Below are 22,942 nucleotides of genomic sequence, written 5' to 3' on the forward strand. Positions count from 1 at the left end.
GTGCCTTTCATGTGCATTTGATTACAGATAGACTAAAATGAATTGAATCAATATGTGAGCAATGTGTATACAGTTGCTTGAATGTGTATACTGATGCTTGAATGAATTGAATTGAATCATGTGTTGTATACAGTTGCTTGAATGTGTATACTGATGCTAAAATGTGTATACAGTTGTTGCAAATGAATTGATTCAATATGTGAGCAATGAATTGAATCAATGGGTTGATTAGGAGCAGGGGTTATTAATTGCATCAATATGCATCATAAGTTATTAATTGGTTTCGATTATTAAGTTATTCAATATGCTGCAAATGAATTGAGTCTGGGTGGTGGCGGGAAGGGATTTGGATGTCCCAGGGGTAAAATTGCTTCTTAACAGAAAGTATAGGGGGGGAATAAGAAAGGCCATTTTAGTGATTTACCTATGCGGGGTAATTATGCAACATAACAGGAATGTTGGGGGTAAAATAAAAGGGTAAAATAGTTATTTCATATTAAATCTAACAGACCAGTTAGCCAAATTAACGTCGGGGGGTAAAGTTGCGACATAAGAGCAAACGTTGGGGGGTAAAATTGCATTTATTTCCTTAGGGGGGGGGGTAGACATGCCAATCACCCCAAACCCCATGGGGTAAAATTGCAGTTTACTCTTAAAGATTTGAAGCAAAGGGCTAGATCTAAGTGGGCTATGGAGGGTAACGATAATACGGCATATTTCCATGGGTTGGTCAATAAAAGGAAGGCGTCTAATGTTATCCCCGATCTGATGGTTGAGAACAGTTGGATTTCTAAACCGAAAAAAAATAAAAAAAAGTTGTCTTCAATTTTTTCTGGAAAAAAAATTGTGAAGACTCTCTAGTACGACCGAATCTCGAGTGTTCGTTCGAGAAAAAATTATCGGAAGAGGAAGCGAATGGTCTGATTGGTGAATTTTCGAAGGAGGAGATCAAGACTGCGATTTTCGAATGTGGCAGTGAGAGGGCTCCGGGCCCAGATGGGTTTAATATGCAGTTCTTTAAGCGTTTTTGGAGATTCTTTGAAGATGATTTCGAAAAAAAAATTAAATGTTTTTTTGAATCTGGAACTTTTTCTAGGGGTTGCACATCCTCGTTTATTACGCTTCTCCCAAAGATTAAAGAGCCGGGTGGTTTTGGAGATTATCACCTTATTAACTTAACCAGTATCCTGAACAAAGTGGTGTCGAAAGTGTTGTCTAATAGATTAAAGAAAGTGACCGGGTCAGTGAATTCGGTAAATCGAACAGCTTTCATTAAAGATCGGTTGTTTTTAGATGGTACTCTTATCTTGAATGAGGTCATCTTATGGGTAAAAAAAAGGGGTAGTAATGCTTTTCTATTCAAAATTGATTTTGGTAAAGCGTACAATAATGTTAACTAGAATTTCGTTTCGTCGGTTATGGACCAATTGGGTTTCCCGAATAAATGGTGTAGATGGATCCATGGAATTCTCTCAACGGCTAGATCTTCGGTTCTTGTCAATGGCTTTACTACGTTCTAGTTCTCGTGCCACAAAGGAATGAGGCAAGGAGACCCGATCACACCCTTTGTTTTTCTTATTGTGATGGAGGCGTTTTCAAGTATGATAAGGAAAGCGAGTAGGGTGGAGGCTCTTAGGGGTGTCAAGCTCCCTAATGAAGGTCCGACTCTTACACACCTTCTTTACACAGACAACCGTGTTATGATGGGGGAATGAAGAGCTTCTAATATTAAAAATGTGGCGTTACTGCTTAGATGCTTTTATCTCTGCTCGGGTCTTAGAATAAACATGATAAAATCTTACTTATACAGTTACGGGGACTAGTGAGGTGAGCGAAATGGCCTCGAAATTGAATTGCATGATGGGCGAAATCCCGTTTATTCATTTGGGAATGTTAGTGGGAGCTAAAATGTCTAGGATTAATAATTGGAAGTTTGTTTTTGATATCTTCGAAACTCGCCTTGCTTTGTGGAAGGCGTCGACTTTATCGATCGGGGGGCGTGTTACACTCATTAAATCGATTCTAGAAAGCATACCTAATTATTATTTATCCCTTTTCAAAGCTCTGATGGTTGTCCTAAATGAGTTGGAGGCGATTATTAAGGGGTTTCTTTGGGGTGGAAATGTGACGTTAAAAAAGCTCCATCGGGTCGTATGGAAGAGCGTTACGGCACCTATCAAATATGGGGGTCTTAGCTCGTCTAATCTTAAAGAGATCAATAAGGCTCTGCTTGCTAAATGCATTTGGCGATACCCGGTTCCGGTAAATAAAAGCTTAAGTGGTGTGTGGAAGGTTATCGTTTCGAAAACCGAAAAAATAAAGGTGGGAGGGGTATATCTAGTTCAGAACATTAAAGGGTTGGCCGGTGATGGCAAGTGTTATGGGTGTATTTATCTTCTTTTTATGATTAGGTAAGTTATAGTCGTTTGAATGTTTACTTGTGTCACCATCGTTTAATGTGTATTGTAATAACAATTAAATATATTAAAGGAATATGGACCGTGTCCCTTTTCATTGATTATCTCCCAAATATATAATACAAGGTATAGGGATAATTATGGATACAAGATAATTACAATTATATGCTAACAATCATTCCTATAATTACGTGTGCTATTACACCCCCGCAGTCGAAGCGGGAGGTGACCGTATGCTGAGACTGGCACGAAAGTCTTCAAATAAAATCCGCGGCAAACCTTTAGTGAAAATATCCGCAATCTGATAGCGAGAGGGCACATGAAAAATTCTGACATTACCTCGCTGAACCTGTTCACGCACAAAATGTATATCCAACTCGATGTGTTTGGTGCGTTGATGCTGAACTGGGTTGCCAGATAGATAAATGGCACTAACGTTGTCACAATAAACCATGGTAGCTCTCGTGAGAGGCAGAGAGAGCTCAAGAAGCAGATTTCGGAGCCAACAAATTTCCGCAACCACATTTGCGACTCCACGATATTCAGCTTCGGCACTGGAACGAGAAACAGTCGCCTGGCGTTTGGAGGACCAGGAGATCAAATTATCACCGAAGTAGACACAGTAGCCGCTAGTAGAACGCCGAGTGTCCGGGCACCCGGCCCAATCAGCATCTGTATAGGCTACTAAGGAAGTAGCGGTAGTCGGACCGAGAGTGAGGCCGAAGGAAGAGGTGCCCTGAATATACCGTATGATCCTCTTAAGTGCATTCCAGTGATCTACACAAGGGGCATGCATATGCATGCAAATCTGCTGAACCGCATAAGTGATGTCAGGCCTTGTGAAAGTGAGATACTGCAGTGCCCCAGCTAGACTGCGGTATAAAGTGGGATCATGAAAAGGGTCGCTGGATGTAGTACTGAGCTTCGCGTGTGTGTCGACCGGAGTAGAAACCGGATTGCAAGACTGCATCCCGGCACGTGTAATAATGTCAGTGGCATAGGACTTCTGAGACAAGAACATAGTGTTTGCATTCCGAGAGACCGAGATGCCCAAAAAATAGCTGAGAGGACCGAGGTCTTTCATGGCAAATTCAGCTGCAAGGCTGGCCAGAAGACGGTGACGAAGAGCGTCAGACGAGGTGACAAGAAGAATGTCATCAACGTATAATAATAGATATGCAGTGTCATGCCCCTGTGTGTAAGTGAACAAGGACGCATCGCACCTGCTGTGACGAAAACCCATGGTGAGAACATAATCTGTGAAGCGTTGGTACCATGCCCGTGGGGCCTGCTTCAGGCCATATAAAGATTTGCGCAAGAGGCAAACATAATCAGGAAAGTTTTTATCACGGAAACCCATAGGTTGATGCATGTAAACGGTCTCGTGTAGGTTTCCGTGTAAAAACGCATTCGTCACGTCCAGTTGATGAACCGCCCAACCCTTTGACAAAGCCAGTGATAGAACAGTCCGGATAGTCGCGGGCTTAACCACCGGGCTGAACGTCTCCCCACAATCAATACCCACCTGTTGCGACCGACCGTCACATACTAATCTTGCTTTATAGCGTTCCAATGTACCGTCGGACCTGTATTTATGCTTAAACAACCACATGCTCCGTACGATATTCATGTCGGGTGAACGTGGTACTAACTCCCATGTACCGTTTCTAATCAATGCATTATATTCTGTAGACATGGCGGAGTACCATACCGGGTCTCGTAAGGCATCGGAAGGGTTTTTGGGAATGGGTCGGACGAGCTTGGGTTGAGTTGTGGCATGTAAGTTGAAGGGTAACTTGGGTTTGTGTATCCCGCTCATGGAGCGGGTATGAATGGTGCGGGTGGGTTGAGTGGTGGGTGGGGGATTCGGGTGAGTGGTTAAGGTGGCAGGGGGTGATGAGATCGGTTGAGTAGCAAGTGGGCTAGGTGTAGCTGGGTGAGCCGTGGAGGCAGTGGGCTGGGGAGATGGTGTCGGTTGGGCCGGTTGGACCAAAGGGGTAGGTGGCGGGCTGGTAGATGGGTTTGAGGAGGTTGGGCCACTATAAACTGAAGTTGGGCCGGCTGAAGGTGGACAAGGATTAAGTAGTGGACTAGTAGTGGTGATATGAGGGCTTAAGTGGTAAGGAAAGGCATCGGTTAGAAAGTCATAGGTAGGGGCAGGCCCGATGGCTTGGTGAAACGGAAATGTTGTTTCATCAAACGCAACATGGCGGGAGAGAAATATTTGGTTTGTAGAGAGGTCCAAACAGCGATATCCGCGATGGGTGGGCGGGTATCCAAGGAACACGCAAGGTTGTGAGCGGTGTTCGAGTTTATGGATGGTGGTAGAGGGTGTGAGCGGGTAGCAAAGGCACCCGAACACGCGGAGATGATCATAAGTGGGTGTAGTGTGATATAAAAGTTCGGTGGGGGTGTTGTTCCGGGTTTGTTTGGAGGGTAGGATATTTAGTAAATATGTGGCAGTTTCGAGGGCAAAGTGCCAGAGATGGGTGGGAAGGTGAGCGTGGGCAAGCAAGGTCCGAACCATATTATTTATGGTGCGAATTTTGCGTTCGGCCTTACCGTTTTGAGAGGAGGTATAGGGGCAAGAGAGGCGGTAAAGAATTCCATTTGTAGTGAAAAAATTTTGAAACATTGTATTGACATATTCACGGCCATTATCACATTGAAAGGTTTTAATGGTGGTTTCAAACTGGGTTTTAATTATAGAGGCGAAGTGAGAGAAAGAAGGGAAGACGTTAGATTTATTTGTTATTGGGTAAGTCCACAAAAAATTAGTGAAGTCATCCAAAAATAACACATAATATTTATGGCCAGATGAGCTGATGATTGGGGAGGTCCAAACATCGCTATGAACAATATCAAAAGGTTTAATAGTTATATTATTGGAAGGAAAAAATGGTAAACGAACACTTTTACCAAAAATACAAGACTGGCATACATTATTCTGAAATTTATCAAAAGAAATTGAACTAGAAGTTTTTAATGTAGTCAAAGAAGGCCGTCCTGGGTGACCAAGCCGGTGATGCCAGAGTTGTGAGGAAATTGCAGCAAGAGCAGTAGGTTGAGTGGTGGATGACCCGAGCACCAGAGGGTAGAGATCACCGCTGCTGTTGCACCGAAGAAGAGGGGTCTTGGTCTTGAGATCCTTCACAAGAAAACCAAACGGGTCAAATTCCACAGAAACGGAGTTGTCCGTAGTGAATCGACGGACAGAAATAAGGTGGGAGGGGTATATCTAGTTCAGAACATTAAAGGGTTGGCCGGTGATGGCAAGTGTTATGGGTGTATTTATCTTCTTTTTATGATTAGGTAAGTTATAGTCGTTTGAATGTTTACTTGTGTCACCATCGTTTAATGTGTATTGTAATAACAATTAAATATATTAAAGGAATATGGACCGTGTCCCTTTTCATTGATTATCTCCCAAATATATAATACAAGGTATAGGGATAATTATGGATACAAGATAATTACAATTATATGCTAACAATCATTCCTATAATTACGTGTGCTATTACACCCCCGCAGTCGAAGCGGGAGGTGACCGTATGCTGAGACTGGCACGAAAGTCTTCAAATAAAATCCGCGGCAAACCTTTAGTGAAAATATCCGCAATCTGATAGCGAGAGGGCACATGAAAAATTCTGACATTACCTCGCTGAACCTGTTCACGCACAAAATGTATATCCAACTCGATGTGTTTGGTGCGTTGATGCTGAACTGGGTTGCCAGATAGATAAATGGCACTAACGTTGTCACAATAAACCATGGTAGCTCTCGTGAGAGGCAGAGAGAGCTCAAGAAGCAGATTTCGGAGCCAACAAATTTCCGCAACCACATTTGCGACTCCACGATATTCAGCTTCGGCACTGGAACGAGAAACAGTCGCCTGGCGTTTGGAGGACCAGGAGATCAAATTATCACCGAAGTAGACACAGTAGCCGCTAGTAGAACGCCGAGTGTCCGGGCACCCGGCCCAATCAGCATCTGTATAGGCTACTAAGGAAGTAGCGGTAGTCGGACCGAGAGTGAGGCCGAAGGAAGAGGTGCCCTGAATATACCGTATGATCCTCTTAAGTGCATTCCAGTGATCTACACAAGGGGCATGCATATGCATGCAAATCTGCTGAACCGCATAAGTGATGTCAGGCCTTGTGAAAGTGAGATACTGCAGTGCCCCAGCTAGACTGCGGTATAAAGTGGGATCATGAAAAGGGTCGCTGGATGTAGTACTGAGCTTCGCGTGTGTGTCGACCGGAGTAGAAACCGGATTGCAAGACTGCATCCCGGCACGTGTAATAATGTCAGTGGCATAGGACTTCTGAGACAAGAACATAGTGTTTGCATTCCGAGAGACCGAGATGCCCAAAAAATAGCTGAGAGGACCGAGGTCTTTCATGGCAAATTCAGCTGCAAGGCTGGCCAGAAGACGGTGACGAAGAGCGTCAGACGAGGTGACAAGAAGAATGTCATCAACGTATAATAATAGATATGCAGTGTCATGCCCCTGTGTGTAAGTGAACAAGGACGCATCGCACCTGCTGTGACGAAAACCCATGGTGAGAACATAATCTGTGAAGCGTTGGTACCATGCCCGTGGGGCCTGCTTCAGGCCATATAAAGATTTGCGCAAGAGGCAAACATAATCAGGAAAGTTTTTATCACGGAAACCCATAGGTTGATGCATGTAAACGGTCTCGTGTAGGTTTCCGTGTAAAAACGCATTCGTCACGTCCAGTTGATGAACCGCCCAACCCTTTGACAAAGCCAGTGATAGAACAGTCCGGATAGTCGCGGGCTTAACCACCGGGCTGAACGTCTCCCCACAATCAATACCCACCTGTTGCGACCGACCGTCACATACTAATCTTGCTTTATAGCGTTCCAATGTACCGTCGGACCTGTATTTATGCTTAAACAACCACATGCTCCGTACGATATTCATGTCGGGTGAACGTGGTACTAACTCCCATGTACCGTTTCTAATCAATGCATTATATTCTGTAGACATGGCGGAGTACCATACCGGGTCTCGTAAGGCATCGGAAGGGTTTTTGGGAATGGGTCGGACGGGCTTGGGTTGAGTTGTGGCATGTAAGTTGAAGGGTAACTTGGGTTTGTGTATCCCGCTCATGGAGCGGGTATGAATGGTGCGGGTGGGTTGAGTGGTGGGTGGGGGATTCGGGTGAGTGGTTAAGGTGGCAGGGGGTGATGAGATCGGTTGAGTAGCAAGTGGGCTAGGTGTAGCTGGGTGAGCCGTGGAGGCAGTGGGCTGGGGAGATGGTGTCGGTTGGGCCGGTTGGACCAAAGGGGTAGGTGGCGGGCTGGTAGATGGGTTTGAGGAGGTTGGGCCACTATAAACTGAAGTTGGGCCGGCTGAAGGTGGACAAGGATTAAGTAGTGGACTAGTAGTGGTGATATGAGGGCTTAAGTGGTAAGGAAAGGCATCGGTTAGAAAGTCATAGGTAGGGGCAGGCCCGATGGCTTGGTGAAACGGAAATGTTGTTTCATCAAACGCAACATGGCGGGAGAGAAATATTTGGTTTGTAGAGAGGTCCAAACAGCGATATCCGCGATGGGTGGGCGGGTATCCAAGGAACACGCAAGGTTGTGAGCGGTGTTCGAGTTTATGGATGGTGGTAGAGGGTGTGAGCGGGTAGCAAAGGCACCCGAACACGCGGAGATGATCATAAGTGGGTGTAGTGTGATATAAAAGTTCGGTGGGGGTGTTGTTCCGGGTTTGTTTGGAGGGTAGGATATTTAGTAAATATGTGGCAGTTTCGAGGGCAAAGTGCCAGAGATGGGTGGGAAGGTGAGCGTGGGCAAGCAAGGTCCGAACCATATTATTTATGGTGCGAATTTTGCGTTCGGCCTTACCGTTTTGAGAGGAGGTATAGGGGCAAGAGAGGCGGTAAAGAATTCCATTTGTAGTGAAAAAATTTTGAAACATTGTATTGACATATTCACGGCCATTATCACATTGAAAGGTTTTAATGGTGGTTTCAAACTGGGTTTTAATTATAGAGGCGAAGTGAGAGAAAGAAGGGAAGACGTTAGATTTATTTGTTATTGGGTAAGTCCACAAAAAATTAGTGAAGTCATCCAAAAATAACACATAATATTTATGGCCAGATGAGCTGATGATTGGGGAGGTCCAAACATCGCTATGAACAATATCAAAAGGTTTAATAGTTATATTATTGGAAGGAAAAAATGGTAAACGAACACTTTTACCAAAAATACAAGACTGGCATACATTATTCTGAAATTTATCAAAAGAAATTGAACTAGAAGTTTTTAATGTAGTCAAAGAAGGCCGTCCTGGGTGACCAAGCCGGTGATGCCAGAGTTGTGAGGAAATTGCAGCAAGAGCAGTAGGTTGAGTGGTGGATGACCCGAGCACCAGAGGGTAGAGATCACCGCTGCTGTTGCACCGAAGAAGAGGGGTCTTGGTCTTGAGATCCTTCACAAGAAAACCAAACGGGTCAAATTCCACAGAAACGGAGTTGTCCGTAGTGAATCGACGGACAGAAATAAGATTTTTAACAAGTTTGGGAGAATAAAGCACATTTTTAAGTATAAAGGGTGGGAAGGGTTTGGGTAGGTATTTGGTGCCTTGGCCAAGAACCGGTATGGTGTCGCCATTACCTACAAGAATATTATTAGAAATGCACGAATTAGAAAAAGTATGAAAGTCACCTTGTTCGTTAGACATGTTGGATGTAGCGCCCGTGTCCATGTACTTAGTCAAATCCGGTTGCTGCAGAGACATAGTATAGAGAGCATGTTCAATGTCAGTTGGGCTGTAAGCAAGGTGGGCTTGATGTGGACGTGGGCCTAGAAGGCCGGGCTGCTGTGCTGGATCAGTCGGGTGGGAGGGCCGGTTGGTGGATGGGTATGGGCATGGTGGGGCAGGCCAATAAGGTGGCTGGGCGGATGGATTGTAAGCTGGGTATTGGGCCGATGGGTTGTAGTTTGGAGTGGGCCAATAAGACTGCCATGGGTTATATGGTTGGTTCGGGTAATAGGGAGCCTGGTTGTATCGACCGCGACCAAAGGAACCCCGGCCTCGGCCTCGGCGGCCTGAGCGGCCTCGGCCACGAGTGGGCTCGGATGGAGCACGGGAATAGTCGGAGTTGGTGGAGCGGGTGGTTTGAGCGGTTAGAGCGGTCGAGGCGGTCTTGGAGGCTAACAAGGCTTGTTCGTTTTTACGGGTTTCAACCTGGATAAGTTGTGAACGGGCGTTGTAGAAGGATGGCAAAGGTCGTTGTTGGGTGAGGATAGTGCCAATGCCTTCGTATTGATCATTAAGACCGGCGATAAGTTGGAGAACCAACCGCTCACCGGTGACCGGAGCATCGACATTAGCTAGTTGATCGGCTAAGGTTTTAAGGGCTTGGCAATAGGCTGAGATATTGGGAAAACCATCTAACCTGGTGTTTGAAAATTTTTGCATGAGGTAGATGGCTCTCGAGGCCTTATTATCATGAAATAATTCCTCGATGGCCACCCATGCATCGTGTGCGGTTGAAGTTTTGTCGATGATGGTGTGGAGGAGGTCATTAGAAATCGTACTGTAGAGCCATTGTAAAACAATGGCGTCCAAGCGGTTCCATGTGGCGGTTTCGAAGGAGGATTCGGCTGTGGTAGTTTCGGGTTTGGCCTTAAGGTGGTCTTCAACCAGATGTGCGCGACAGTGAAGGGTAAAGAGGGTTGCCCAAGAAGAGTATTGGCTGGATTCAATCTCAAGAACGAAGGGGATAATGGTTTTAATATTTGTGACAGTGGTGGCAGGGTGGATTTCAGATTTGATGGTAATGGGAGAGGTGTTTGTGGTGGTGAGGGGTTGGTCATCGCCAGCCATGAGGAACAAGAAGAGATGGGGCTGTCGAACAAAAGAAGGAGAAGAGGGATGGCGGCAGTAGGGTTAGAAGAGAGCCTGGTCTCTTGATACCATAAAGGAATATGGACCGTGTCCCTTTTCATTGATTATCTCCCAAATATATAATACAAGGTATAGGGATAATTATGGATACAAGATAATTACAATTATATGCTAACAATCATTCCTATAATTACGTGTGCTATTATATATTACCTTAAGTTACTTTATTACTAAATTATTTTTAAAAATTTTAACACTATAGCGAGGTGATAGATATGCAGTTGGAGAAACGCCTTCAGGCCTGTAAAACTCCCATTTCAGACTTTATTACGGCGAGTAACTTACTCTTAGATCTAGTCAAAAAGATCCTAGCGTCGGAATTGTTATTCGCCTTAATAACTTACAGCCAAAACAAAAAATATTATATAAATAACCCATACAGGTCGTATAGATGTATGCGATCGTATAACTTTACACATTTACATCTAAATCTTGCATAAAAAAAAATCACCATACGATTGTATAACAACCTATGCAACTCGTATCCTGTTATACGAATCCTATAACAGGCAGACAAAAAAAAAACATTCACATTCCCCTAGACGCCTTGTATAGAAGTATAAGGCTCGTATAGGTGAATGAGAATGTTGACACCCTTCATCTATATGAGCCGTGAAGATGAAGGGTGTCAAAATAGCCTAATAAGGGTGTATCAATAGCCCCACCCTTATTCAAATACTCTCCCCGTAGCTCCAAATTACCTATATATTAAGAGGAATTATAATTTAAAGTTGACTCAAATAACATAAACAAAAGTCCAGGCTCAACACACTAGTTACTTTATGACAAACACGAAACATGGCATGATAAAACTCAAACAAGATCAGAATTGCCGTAGAGTAAGGGATAGACGGCCCAACCTCATCTTGCTTTCTAGATATAAATCATCAGAAAATGTGTTGCAACCGACGTGCTCCACCCCGTGATAAATATGTCTAGACTTGCCACCAAATATCAATACATCACCTGAATCCAACCAAACATCTTTCAGCTTTCTTTTATGTTCAGTACGGCGATACACAAATATTGCAGTAGTGCCAATGGAGATGGAAACCACAGGCAATCCTCTTCTTAGAGAATCTGAGCTCTCATCACAATCCTATATTCAACAAAAACACTCAATAATTAACTCTCTATTTACACGAACGGGTCTATTAGCATTACATTATATAAACTATGTATCAAATAACTTTAGTTAAACAAGGGTTGATAGTCTATTATCATTTCCATAATAATATAGTTCACATGACCCACAAAATTACGTAACAAATTAACTTCTGAAATAAAATAGTAATGAAAATCAATGAGTTAATAGGAAAATTAACCTGATGAAGGCCAAGTCGACCATTGGTTTTATAGAAACTGACTAAACAAGTATCGGGGTACATTGAAGGAAGATCATCCAGATAGAGTTGAGCATCTTTAATTGCAGCTTCAGCCAATGAGATAAATTCATGTGGAACCGGTGGTGGTTTAAAACCATTACTTCTGTAACAGTTCCTATACCCTGTTTCCGGCTCCCAGTTTCGACCAAAACACATTTGTCGTCGACGATCTTCATCACTTTTGTACATGTAAAACCCCCCAGGACCTGCGGCCCACTTTTCACATATGTTCACTATATCAACCTAATAGATTAGATTCGAGTCAAAATATTGATTTATGGAAAAGCATTGTTCCGGAATCACAATTTAAGTTTGTAATTTGCAAACAAGAGTATTTTTTTAGAGAGAAATGTCCTTCCAAAAAGCAAAAAAAAAAAAAAAAAGGAAAGATATAGTAGTTGTAGTTCAAAATCTACTACAGCATATTCATAATATTGATAGATACATATACACCTGGTCCGTGAGGCTGACGTAATTCTTCAAGATAATCATTCCGGGTCCAAGTATTTCATAAGTTGAAAGTTTGCTCGGGGTCCTTTCACCTGGTGGCTGTTTGATAATCCGCCAATCCCCCAATAAACTATATGGTACTGTTTCAGTAGGCCAATTTGAAGGAATGCAGTGACACTCCCTCAATAAAGAACCATGGAATGCATCCTGCATGTATATACAATGTTCTTGATTATGAATGTCATTTATCTCTAATGGGTAGCCGTAGATTCAAGGAACGATAAATTCATAAACCCAATTGAGGGCGGGATGGTGGGTTTATATCTGAAAATTGTAAGTCGACAGGTTTGTTGTCTCAACAACTTTTTTTTTAAAGTTTGGTTTCAAGACCATTTTGAACAAAAATGTTTTTACATCAGAAATCAAACAAGAAGCTGGTGTTGCAAAAGTGACATTTCAGACAAAATGGTTTACAGATGTGATGCACAGAACTTGATTGATGTCTTGTATAAAGATTTATAGGTCAGGAGGTTACTGCGTTGTCATTGTGTACGAGCAAGCACAAAAATCTATTTAAAATGCAGAAAATATCTTAACTTGATCACCACTAGAAACCAAATACTTAAAAGCAAAGTTGAATTTACGTTCATAGAAAGTTTACCTTAATTCCGATTGATTGAAACGATGGAGGGGGGTGGTTGAGTGTGAGAAACGATGGAGGATGGGAGCTGCGGTCCGCCTGCGTGGGTTTTACCTGCAAATGAGTTTTTAATTTAATATTTCACCAAAAAACTACATCAAAACAAAAGGTAGACGGGCACCGCAACCCCTTTTTCTACTTGGACAAATTTCAACAATTTCTCATTCTACTGATCGATCGAGAGACAAAGTTGAAATAACTAATTACCCACTACTCCCGTACATAGCAACGAAAATATATAAAACAAACATATGAACAAAACAAACTTGACCGGCCACAGACAAATAGAAAAGTCAGTCCACATTTGACAACGCAACAGTGTAGTTGTTCGTATCAAATACAGACTGATTTGGTCATGTTGGAGCCCTAATTTTTTCTTTTAACTCATATAAACATATCAGTCAGCGATGATGATTACAGACCAAAGCTTCAGCAAAACAAAAATTGTATGAAAGAATAATAATAATAAATTTATAAGACGAAGAGAATCGCTCACCCAAAAAGATGTGGATACCATGGGTCTGCACAAGCTCATCGTTACGTTACGATTTGATTTCTGGAGAAGAAGCAGGGTATGCATGGTTGTTTAATTAACAACAGCCGCCACGTATTATATTCATCCCCTGACCACCTAATGGGCCTGCCTTTTTATTTTGGCAAATTGGATTGTAATCCAAACTCATACTCCGCCGTTTAGAAAGCATAACGGAATTAAGTTTTTTCTTTTTTCTAAGAGTTAACTGCCATTTTCGTCCCTGTGGTTTGGTCACTTTGGCCATTTCAGTCCATTTTTCAAAAATGCGCCATTTTCCTCCCTGACGTTCTGGAAAGGTGCCATTTCAGTCCAAAAATCATAACCCAGTTAAGTCAGTTTGTAAATAAGGACTGATTGTGTAAATTTGTAACATAAAGGACTGATTGTGTAAATTTGTAACACCACCACCACTAGCCCTGCCACCACCACCACTCCACTGCCACCACCACCACCGCCACCACAGCCACCACCGCCACCACAGCCACTGCCACCACTCTCTCTCTACTCTCTCTCTCTATGCTGGAGATGTAGTTTGATCGGAGAAGAGGATGTCACGGTGAACAGGGTGGTTCAACGATGATGAAGAAGATAAATGGAAGATGATGATAGTTGCAGGTTTGGTCGCCGGTGGGAGTGAATCGGAGAATACGGAGATGGAAATGAATGGTCTGCAATCACCACCACCATCAAAACAGTCAATGAAAATTCAAATATTTGAACATGTTACTGTTCATCGTCTTCCCCAAAACAGTCAACGAAAGTCAAACCCGATCCGATTTCGATTCAAAACATGATTATAATGTAATTAAACTTGCAGAAACATAATATAAGTAATAACATACTGATTTAACAAGTAAAACCGATCCGGTATCGTTTGGAATGGCGGCTCGACTAAGCTCCGGTGATGGTTTTTCCGGCGAGACTTGCAGAGGTGATCAGCTATAAGTCAAACTTAATTCTCAAAAACCTAATTAACAATTACAAATCTTATAACAACCGATAACAAACATAGAATAAATCAACTGATAACTACCTGAAACAGAGGCGAACGTTAGGGCTTGTTTAATCATACGGATCTGAGCAGAATGGTGATCGGAGAGTTCAACTACCTGAAACAGAGGCGAACGTTAGGGCTTCTGCTGCTGGTCATCATCTGCCGCCGTAACCTTCTCCGTCATCGGCGTTGCCGATTCAGTTGGTGGCGGCGGAGGTCTGGTGTGGCGGCGGTGAAGGTGATGGTGGTGGTGGTGGAGGTGAAGGTGATGGTGATGGTGGTGGTGGTGGTGGTTTAGAGAGAGAGGGAGTAGAAAGAGAGAGAGTGGCGATGATGATGGCGGTGGTGTTTTTGGGATGGTGGTTGATGATGATGGCGGAGGATGATGACGGCGGCGGTGTTTTAGGATGGTGGTTGATGATGAGGAGAGGAGGATGATGACGGCGGTGGTGTTTTTGGGATGGTGGTTGATGATGACGGCGGAGGATGATGACGGCGGTGGTGTTCAGTAGCGGTGGTTGACCGGCGGTGGAGGTGAAGGTGATGGTGGTGGTGGTTTAGAGAGAGAGTAGAGAGAGAGAGCAGTGATTTGTGTGTTTATATATTATAGATTTTATAATTATATAAATATTTATACATTTTACTTAAATGGTCCTTTATGTTAACAAATTTACACAATCAGTCCTTATTTACAAACTGACTTAACTGGGTTATCATTTTTGGACTTAAATGGCACCTTTCCAGAATGTCGGGGAGGAAAATGGCGCATTTTTGAAAAATGGACTGAAATGGCCAAAGTGACCAAACCACAGGGACGAAAATGGCAGTTAACTCTTTTTCTAAAATACAAACCTTTTTGAGAACGAGGATACAAGTCTAGATTATTGTTAATCAGAAGTTAAAAAATCTTAATTGAAGCACCATTTTCATCGGGTGTTTGAACGGATCGCCATCCGAGCGAACGGCCATCCGACCGGACGACCGTTCGACCGGACGACCTGAAAGGTAGAGATACTTCTCTCATCTTAAAATGCTACAACAAAAACTTCAAAGCCATCATACACAAACATATCCTCCCCAAGCGAATGACAATCCGACCGAATGGCCATCTGACCGGATGACCATCCGTCCGGATTGTCATCCAATCGGATGACCCCCCGTCACTCCTTACCCACTCGCACCGTTTAACACACCGTTCATCGCTTATGCTATCGTTAACTGTTCAGGCTAATCACTCAGCGCTCCCTTCAATCTAAGAGAGTGTTTATTTACTAAACACAATCTATGAGTATACTCGATCCCTTTTTGCTTTACGCACTTTTGGGTGTTACATACGTTACTTAATTCAAATCACAATCGACACACAATGCAAACACTTTTATACGCTAACCGTTACTGCATGTTATATTTGTTACTCGATTAATGCTTGTATGTTATGTTAATACATTGATTGTTGTCTGACACCTTAGCAACGATAGTACTATAGTTTGGACTCAGCACATGTCGTGGACGGGGGTTGCTAAGGGTATTGCTTCATGTGTCACGGTGGTGATATGTGTTGCGCATTCTACAACTCGCAGTCACGTCTCTGCATATTTCATTCTCGATAACTTACTAGCTTCACTTTGCTACATGTTACATGTTGATTATGCGTAAACGGTTTCGCTATCTATCTATACTATTAAACTTGTATGCTCACCTTTACACTATGTGTATTGAACTCTATTTTAACGTATGTGACAGGTGTTTGAGATGCTAGGATGCTTGCTATCTTTTGTGGAATCAAGATTAGGAAGAGTCTAGAAACAAACAATTAATATTTTGAGTTGTCGGAACTATAATTTGTCTTTGAGATATCTATGTCTGTAATAACTGCTTTATTTAGATAAGTTATGGTATGAGACATAATAGTAATTATCTGGTAAATTAGTTGTTATGAATTTCTCCTGGACAATCTGTTTCGCTCAGTGCCTCACCCCGATGTTTTCGTCATCGGTTGGGGTGTGACACTAATGTTCCAAAATCTTGCACGTTATGTCCTTTAGTCCAAATCCAGTTAAAATTTTTGGTTAAATCTGGTCATGTGCCTTGCACATGAGGGTATTCTTGTCATTTCTCCTCTTTAGGGACTACTTTTTTAAAACAACTTATATTAAGGGACTATTGTATAAATAATGAAAAGTTAATAATAAAAAGAAAAGAAAGTTCTGCAATCTCAATTTCTCTCTAAACTTCCTTTCTCTCTCTTCTCTCTCTCTCTCCTGTTGTACCGGTTACACGAACGAACACCCGCCACGTGGGCCGTTGGGGTTGTCAGTCTTTTCACCAGCTTTATGCATGTGGGCTGGACAGTTGCGCATTGGGCGGTCAGCTGACCGCTGCTGTCAGTGCACGGGCATATCACTTGCTGGTTTGTCACGGAAGTCAAGGTGACAGTTCCACTTGTATAACAATAGGATGCGGTTTTGCACCGCATCGGTATGTGCGGTAAACTGTGCACAGGTGCCAACATTTCCATCAGCGCTCTGCGCGCGCCCGCACAGGAACATCACATGGAAACGTGTTTGATAGAAAGTGAATGTAGTAAACCACTATCATCTATGGTAGTAATCACCGCACCCCTTGTATGTTGACGAAAACAGTCATTTTCATATACAAGGTGAGTTAATTTTCTCATCTTTCCCCGAGAGGGAAAGCAAACCGGGTTCGCGCGTGCCCACACGAACCGCGGTAAGTCATTCATCGATTGGGACAATGATGCTGGGTGATGATGACTCGCGCTCAAGTCTGGTGCGAGATTTGGGACCATACCCCTTCACAAATCATGTTAAGGTGAAAAATAGTCCAACATTTTACAAGTTAATCTGAATTGTTAATATTTCAGGTTACAACATACCTTGAAGTTTCTAGTAAATTAGCAAAACTATTTTGGCAAATAAAAACTTCAAATCCACCCTTTAGTTGAAACAAAACTACTTGGGCAAGTTAAGTCGACGATATATAACTTATACTTGAATCATTTTACTTCCTTTTTATAATAGTGTGTATAAAGTATACAAGTCAAAAGCTAAGACACATGCATAGGGGGTGTGTGTACAAGTTAGAACTTAAAACTAACCTGATGAAGGCCAAGTCGACCATCGGATTGATAAAAAAACCAGCTAAACAGGTATTCGGGCACATTGAAGGAAGTTCATCCAGATGGATTTGAGCATCTTGAATTGCAGCTTTAGCCAGTGAGATAAGTTCATTTGGAACCGACATTGGTTCATAACCACTACTAATGTAACGGTTCTTATACCTAGTTTCTGGTTCCCAGTTTTGACCAAAACACATTCGTCGTCTACAACCTGCATTTGGAACTGGCATTTGGTTGCTCATTTTAATTCATCGTTTGTTTTGATCAAGTATTGTTGTGTGTTTATTGCCATCGCTTTGTAACAGATGAAATCGTAAAAAAAAAATTCACCCCACGCGCGGGTAGACTTTTTAGTTTGTATTAAGTTCTATATTTTATGTTATTTTGCATAATTTGTGTTAATTTTTCCAAGAAATATAAAAAAAATCTTATTTTATATTTTTTTAGAGTTAATTACACTTTTCGTTCAAATTTTTTGTCATTAAACTGAGGTAATAACAGAACTTGTCTTTTATGTTCAAATTTGTTTACACATTTCCTTCTTTCCATTGGCGATCGTTAAGTTTGTCTATTAAGTCCAGTCATCTGCCATTCAGGCTTCCATGTTATTCTAACGAAACCATGAAGTCATGAACATACAATCCACATGCCCCAAAAAGATTAGATTACTCATCCAAGACAAAAGTGGTTGATCCATCATAAGTCCATATGAGACTGATAAAAAAAAGGCTTGCTGAGATTAGAATGTCTAATCCTTGGCCCAAATGAGATTAACGGCAACGTATTCAGGCTTAGTGGCATGCCTCTTCATAGTAGAGATGGGCATTTTCGGGTATTTTTAAAACCTGGAATCGGTTCCAACCCGGAACCGGTTCCAACCCGGAACCGGGTATGGGTACAAGTGAATGGAACCGGGTTGTTAGTGGAACCGGGTCCGGGTATAACCCGGGTACACGTCATTTTTTTTAGAACCGGTGGAACCGGTTTCGGGTACTATAGAACCGGGTCCGGGTACTGTGCAGAACCGGTTACGGGTACTGTGCAGAACCGGTTCCACTGCGTATTTCAGAAAAAGCGACTGACGGCTACTGTTAGTAACCGGTTCCGGCTGAAAAGCTGTTTTTTTTTTTAAATTTGTACCGTTAGAACCGGTTTTCAAATATAAAAATCGATTTTTTCATCAAACTCTCAAACATTTCCAATTTACATCTTCCATCACTCTTCTTTCTCAAACATTTCCAATTTACATTCAAACAATCAAACCCGGAAGAACACTATGGCATCGGAAGAAGGAGTTGTTTTGAAATTAGAAACCAAGCGTAACCCCGCTATTTGGAAAAATTTTGATTTGTGTTTGATGTCGGATAACCATGAGATGGCTCGTTGCAAGAATTGTGGTAAGTTCATGAAGGCGGCGGCAAACTCCACCCTCAAGAAGCATACCGACAAACATTGCCCGGTGACAAAGGCAAAAAAGGAAGAAAAGGGTGAAGGATCCGGTTCTTCTAATATGTAGTTTGGTGGATGCGTTTGTTTAGTTATGTTTGATGTCTTATGTTTTATGTGTGATGTTTGAAGTGTTTGATGTGTTATGTTTTAAGTCTTATGTTTGTGAAATAATTGCTCGTTTGTGGAAAAAAAAATTCGCATATATAATCGTTTAAGTAGTACAAAAAGTCGGTTCTTTCGGTAATCATAATCGGTAGTCAAAATCGTTTAACAGAACCGGTTCCGTGGGTCTGATCAGAATCGGTTCCTTCGGGACTGATCAGAATCGGTTCCTATAATTTATTTTTTTGCTCGTTTGCTTGAGGACGGTGCGACACTTTCACTTCCGCTACGCTTTGGTGCGGGCACTTCGTTACAATCGTCTTCGGAATCATTGGTCTCTACCTCGTCTTCCTCTTCATCCTCTTCTTCAATAATCTTGTGCTCCAACTCCACCTCGTCTTCGAGACTCGACTTATGTTGAACACAATCAACGCCGTCCAAATGGTCTTTTAGGCAAATTGTCATCTCTAGCGACTCCGGGGTTAATCTTGTTCTTCTAATCGACAATACCCTACCACTAAGAGAAAAAACACTTTCCGAAGCTACCGTGGAAGCTTGGACCGTTAGTAAATCACGAGCCATGGTGGCTAAAATCGGGAATTCCGATTCTTTAGACTTCCACCATGCCAAAATGTCAAAATTATTATACTCCTCGTCCGTCATAGTAAGTGCATCATCCCTTAGTTTATATCGGCCGAGTTCACTAGATGGTTCGTTACCCCTTTGTTGTTTCGCCGTTTCGTCTCTAACGACGTTCAACATGGTTATGATGGGGTCGGCAATTGTTTGATCTTTAGAGGCCGATGATGAAGCTCCATTAAAAATGGTATGATTTTTTCCCCATATTTTTTTAAATAATGATCATAAAGTTTATTCAAAGATTCATCGAAAAGTTTTTTAGTTTTGGCTTTCAATGTTGGATCCTCCTCGTGCATATCCAACTTGTCGTAAATTTCATCAACTAACGCGTTAACACCCGCTACGTTTAAAATTGGGTTTAAAGCGGCGGCACATAAAAATACGGGTGGTAAGTCCAAAAAATATTTTTTAAATTTATTGATCATTGGTGTCAACATGTTCCTCAACATGTCACTTGAGTTTTCAAACTTTTTAAAATTAGTTGTTATCAAATATAATTCGGAAATAACTCGAGAACTAGTGGGATAATAAACACCGGAAATTAAAGTTGTTGATTTTTTGAAAACTTTTAAAAATTCACTTAGTGTTTGAATGTTATTCCAAGCCGTGTCGGGAAAAGGGTCGACTTGGTGGTCATCACTTAAAGTTGTATGAAATGCTTTTAAAGTGCCCATTTGTTTTAAAGCCATTTCAAACATATGACAAATTGAATTCCAACGAGTTGGGATATCCCAATTAGGACCAATTAATTTTTGGTTAACTTCTTTACAAAGTTTTTTATAATCTTGATATCTTTCTTTACCACTTTTAAAAACATCTTGAAGCATAGTTCTAAAAGCTATAATAAAATCCGCTACAAATTTATTTTTTAAACCGTCTTGCACAACTAAATTAATAATATGAGCAACACATCTTGTGTGAAAAAAAGCACCATCACAAATTGGTTTGTACTTCAACTTTAGTTTTTGGATCGCATTTGAGTTGTTTGAGGCGTTATCGAAAGATATTGAAAATATTTTATCCTCTAAACAATATTTTATAATTGTGGCATTCATAATTTTATAAATATTTTCTCCCGAATGAGGAGAAGGAAACTCTTCAAATGCGATCGTACGTTTCATCATTTGCCATGTATTGGGATCAACCCAATGAGCGGTGACACAAATGTATGATTCGGGTAAACCGTGTGGAGCCGACCACACATCACTAGTTAAATTTACACAAGTCTTTAAATTTTGAAAAAATGCAATTAAATCTTTTCTTGCATTTTCCCATATATTTAAACAATGACGTTTTAAAGTTCGACGACTTACGTGTTTGTAGCTAGGTTGAAGAGTCTCCCTAATTAGCTTAGTGAGATCGGGGTCGTCAAAGTGTCCAAAAGGCAACGCTTTTTTGATGACCAACTTCGCCATCCTATCACGAGTTATCTTTTGTTCGTAGCGGAAAATGTTACCATCTTTTGAAAGTTGAACTTGACCGGGTGTCAAATCTTTTAGAGCTTTGCAATACTTTTTCGCATGCTTCGTTAAATTAGAATTAGAATCCTTGCTTAACAAGGAGCCACAATATTTGCATTGAGCCTTTTGCGAACCATCGCTCATCTCGACTAAATCCCAATTGCACCAAACATCCATATTGCGGCTATGCGATAATGTTCCCACCACAAATGGAGCATTTGAACCTTTTGGAACATTATTGACGGATGGGGAGTTTGTGCTTTTAGAGTTCTTGGAAGCCATTAGAAATATGTAAAGAAGGTGAAGAAATAGATACAAGAAGAAGATGAGTTGTGAAAAAAAATAAAAAAAAATGTGATATTTATAGTATAACCGGTTCCAACGGTCATAACGGAACCGGTTCCAACGGTCAGATTTGCATTAAATGAGTTACCATATATCAAGGAACCGGGTACAACGGTCTGGTCCATATAAGAATCGGTTCCAACGGTAACATACCGGGTACAGATAGGAACCGGGTACGGGTAGGAACCGGGTACGGGTAGAAACCGGGTACGGATAGGAACCGGGTACGGTTGACTTTTTTTAGAAAAAATGGGAACCGGGTAATACCCGTCGGGTTTTTTAAACCTGGGACCGGTTCCTCTGAGCATCGGGTAGGAACCGGAACCGGGTCCGGGTCGGGTCCACTGGAATCGGGTAGGAACCGGTTTTTATGCCCATCTCTACTTCATAGCCCAGATATATATGTATCCATACCTCAGGTATTCGGGCTCAATTGACGATGTAATTGTCATGTGTCATCTAGACGATGGGTAGGAAGATTTTTAAAAGGGTGTTACAGATCGCCTCAAAAACTTATATGGATACAGATAAAGCATTGTGTTAAGTTTATGCAAATGTAAAAATATCACCTAACAATACTGTATTCGTTGTCATCTACGCTAACGCTACACCTCATTTTCCGTCCTCTATTTGTGAATGTTCTTCAGATAATGTTTTGCTCACGTTGCCCATTTTCTAGTTCACGTGAGAGAAAAAAACCAGAGAGAGAGTACGATTAAAGACTTTTAATTTGAACTTTGGATGAATCTGAGGGTTGCATTTATAGATTAGGTGCATGCTCTTGTCACAAAATGTAGCATTATTCCGACTAATAGCAGGTGATGATTTACATAAAAACCCATAGGACATTTTAAAGATGAATAACAGTCTCAGACAATAAAATAAACTTCATATGACATGTTATCAATATCCAGTCTAGTGTTGATCAAAGAAATTAGGCCAGACAAGGAATGAATTTGCCTAGTAAAAATACAAAACTTCTCTATAGGAAACTGCTATTTCATTTATCGTTTTTGTATTGCTATATAATATAATCAATACAAAACTTCTTTTTGTTTATCTTGTCGTCTTTTATTATTAGTTAAAAAGTTTTTTTAAAGCATTATTTAAAAACTTTTTCAAAAAAAGAAAATTGAGAAACTGTCTTTTTATTTTTTTAAAAAGGGTTTACAACAACAATGAGAAGATAATTCTTGATGAGAAAATTAAATAGATAAAACTCAACAAGCTAAAATAAACCAAAGTACAGGCTCAACACACAAATTACTCTATGACAAACACGAAACATTACTGTTAAAACTCAAACAAATAACACCGACAGGATCCCGAGGATGATAGATATAAAACACAAAGCAACACTTCTAGAAAAACAATCAGGC

General features: G+C 41.5%; 2 protein-coding genes across 2 annotated transcripts; one reads left to right on the forward strand and one right to left on the reverse strand.

Annotated features, from left to right (window-relative positions):
• Positions 1-690: 690 nt before the first annotated feature.
• On the forward strand, positions 691-1,400 carry LOC110876979. The gene is made up of 3 exons (XM_022125135.1): positions 691-781; positions 853-1,000; positions 1,097-1,400. The coding sequence occupies exons 1-3, from the start codon at positions 691-693 to the stop codon at positions 1,398-1,400; spliced, it is 543 nt and encodes a 180-aa protein (XP_021980827.1).
• A 9,652-nt stretch (positions 1,401-11,052) lies between these two features.
• LOC110875141 (alpha-ketoglutarate-dependent dioxygenase AlkB) lies at positions 11,053-13,543 on the reverse strand. Its single transcript, XM_022123349.1, has 5 exons — positions 13,397-13,543; positions 12,862-12,954; positions 12,204-12,407; positions 11,691-11,993; positions 11,053-11,464 (listed from the first exon to the last, which is right to left on the reverse strand). Exons 1-5 carry the CDS (start codon positions 13,478-13,480, stop codon positions 11,189-11,191), a joined length of 960 nt encoding a protein of 319 aa, XP_021979041.1. The 5' UTR covers positions 13,481-13,543; the 3' UTR covers positions 11,053-11,188.
• Positions 13,544-22,942: the final 9,399 nt, after the last annotated feature.

Source organism: Helianthus annuus, chromosome 9 (assembly GCF_002127325.2).
Source record: "Helianthus annuus cultivar XRQ/B chromosome 9, HanXRQr2.0-SUNRISE, whole genome shotgun sequence".
Classification (NCBI taxonomy): Eukaryota; Viridiplantae; Streptophyta; class Magnoliopsida; order Asterales; family Asteraceae; genus Helianthus; species Helianthus annuus.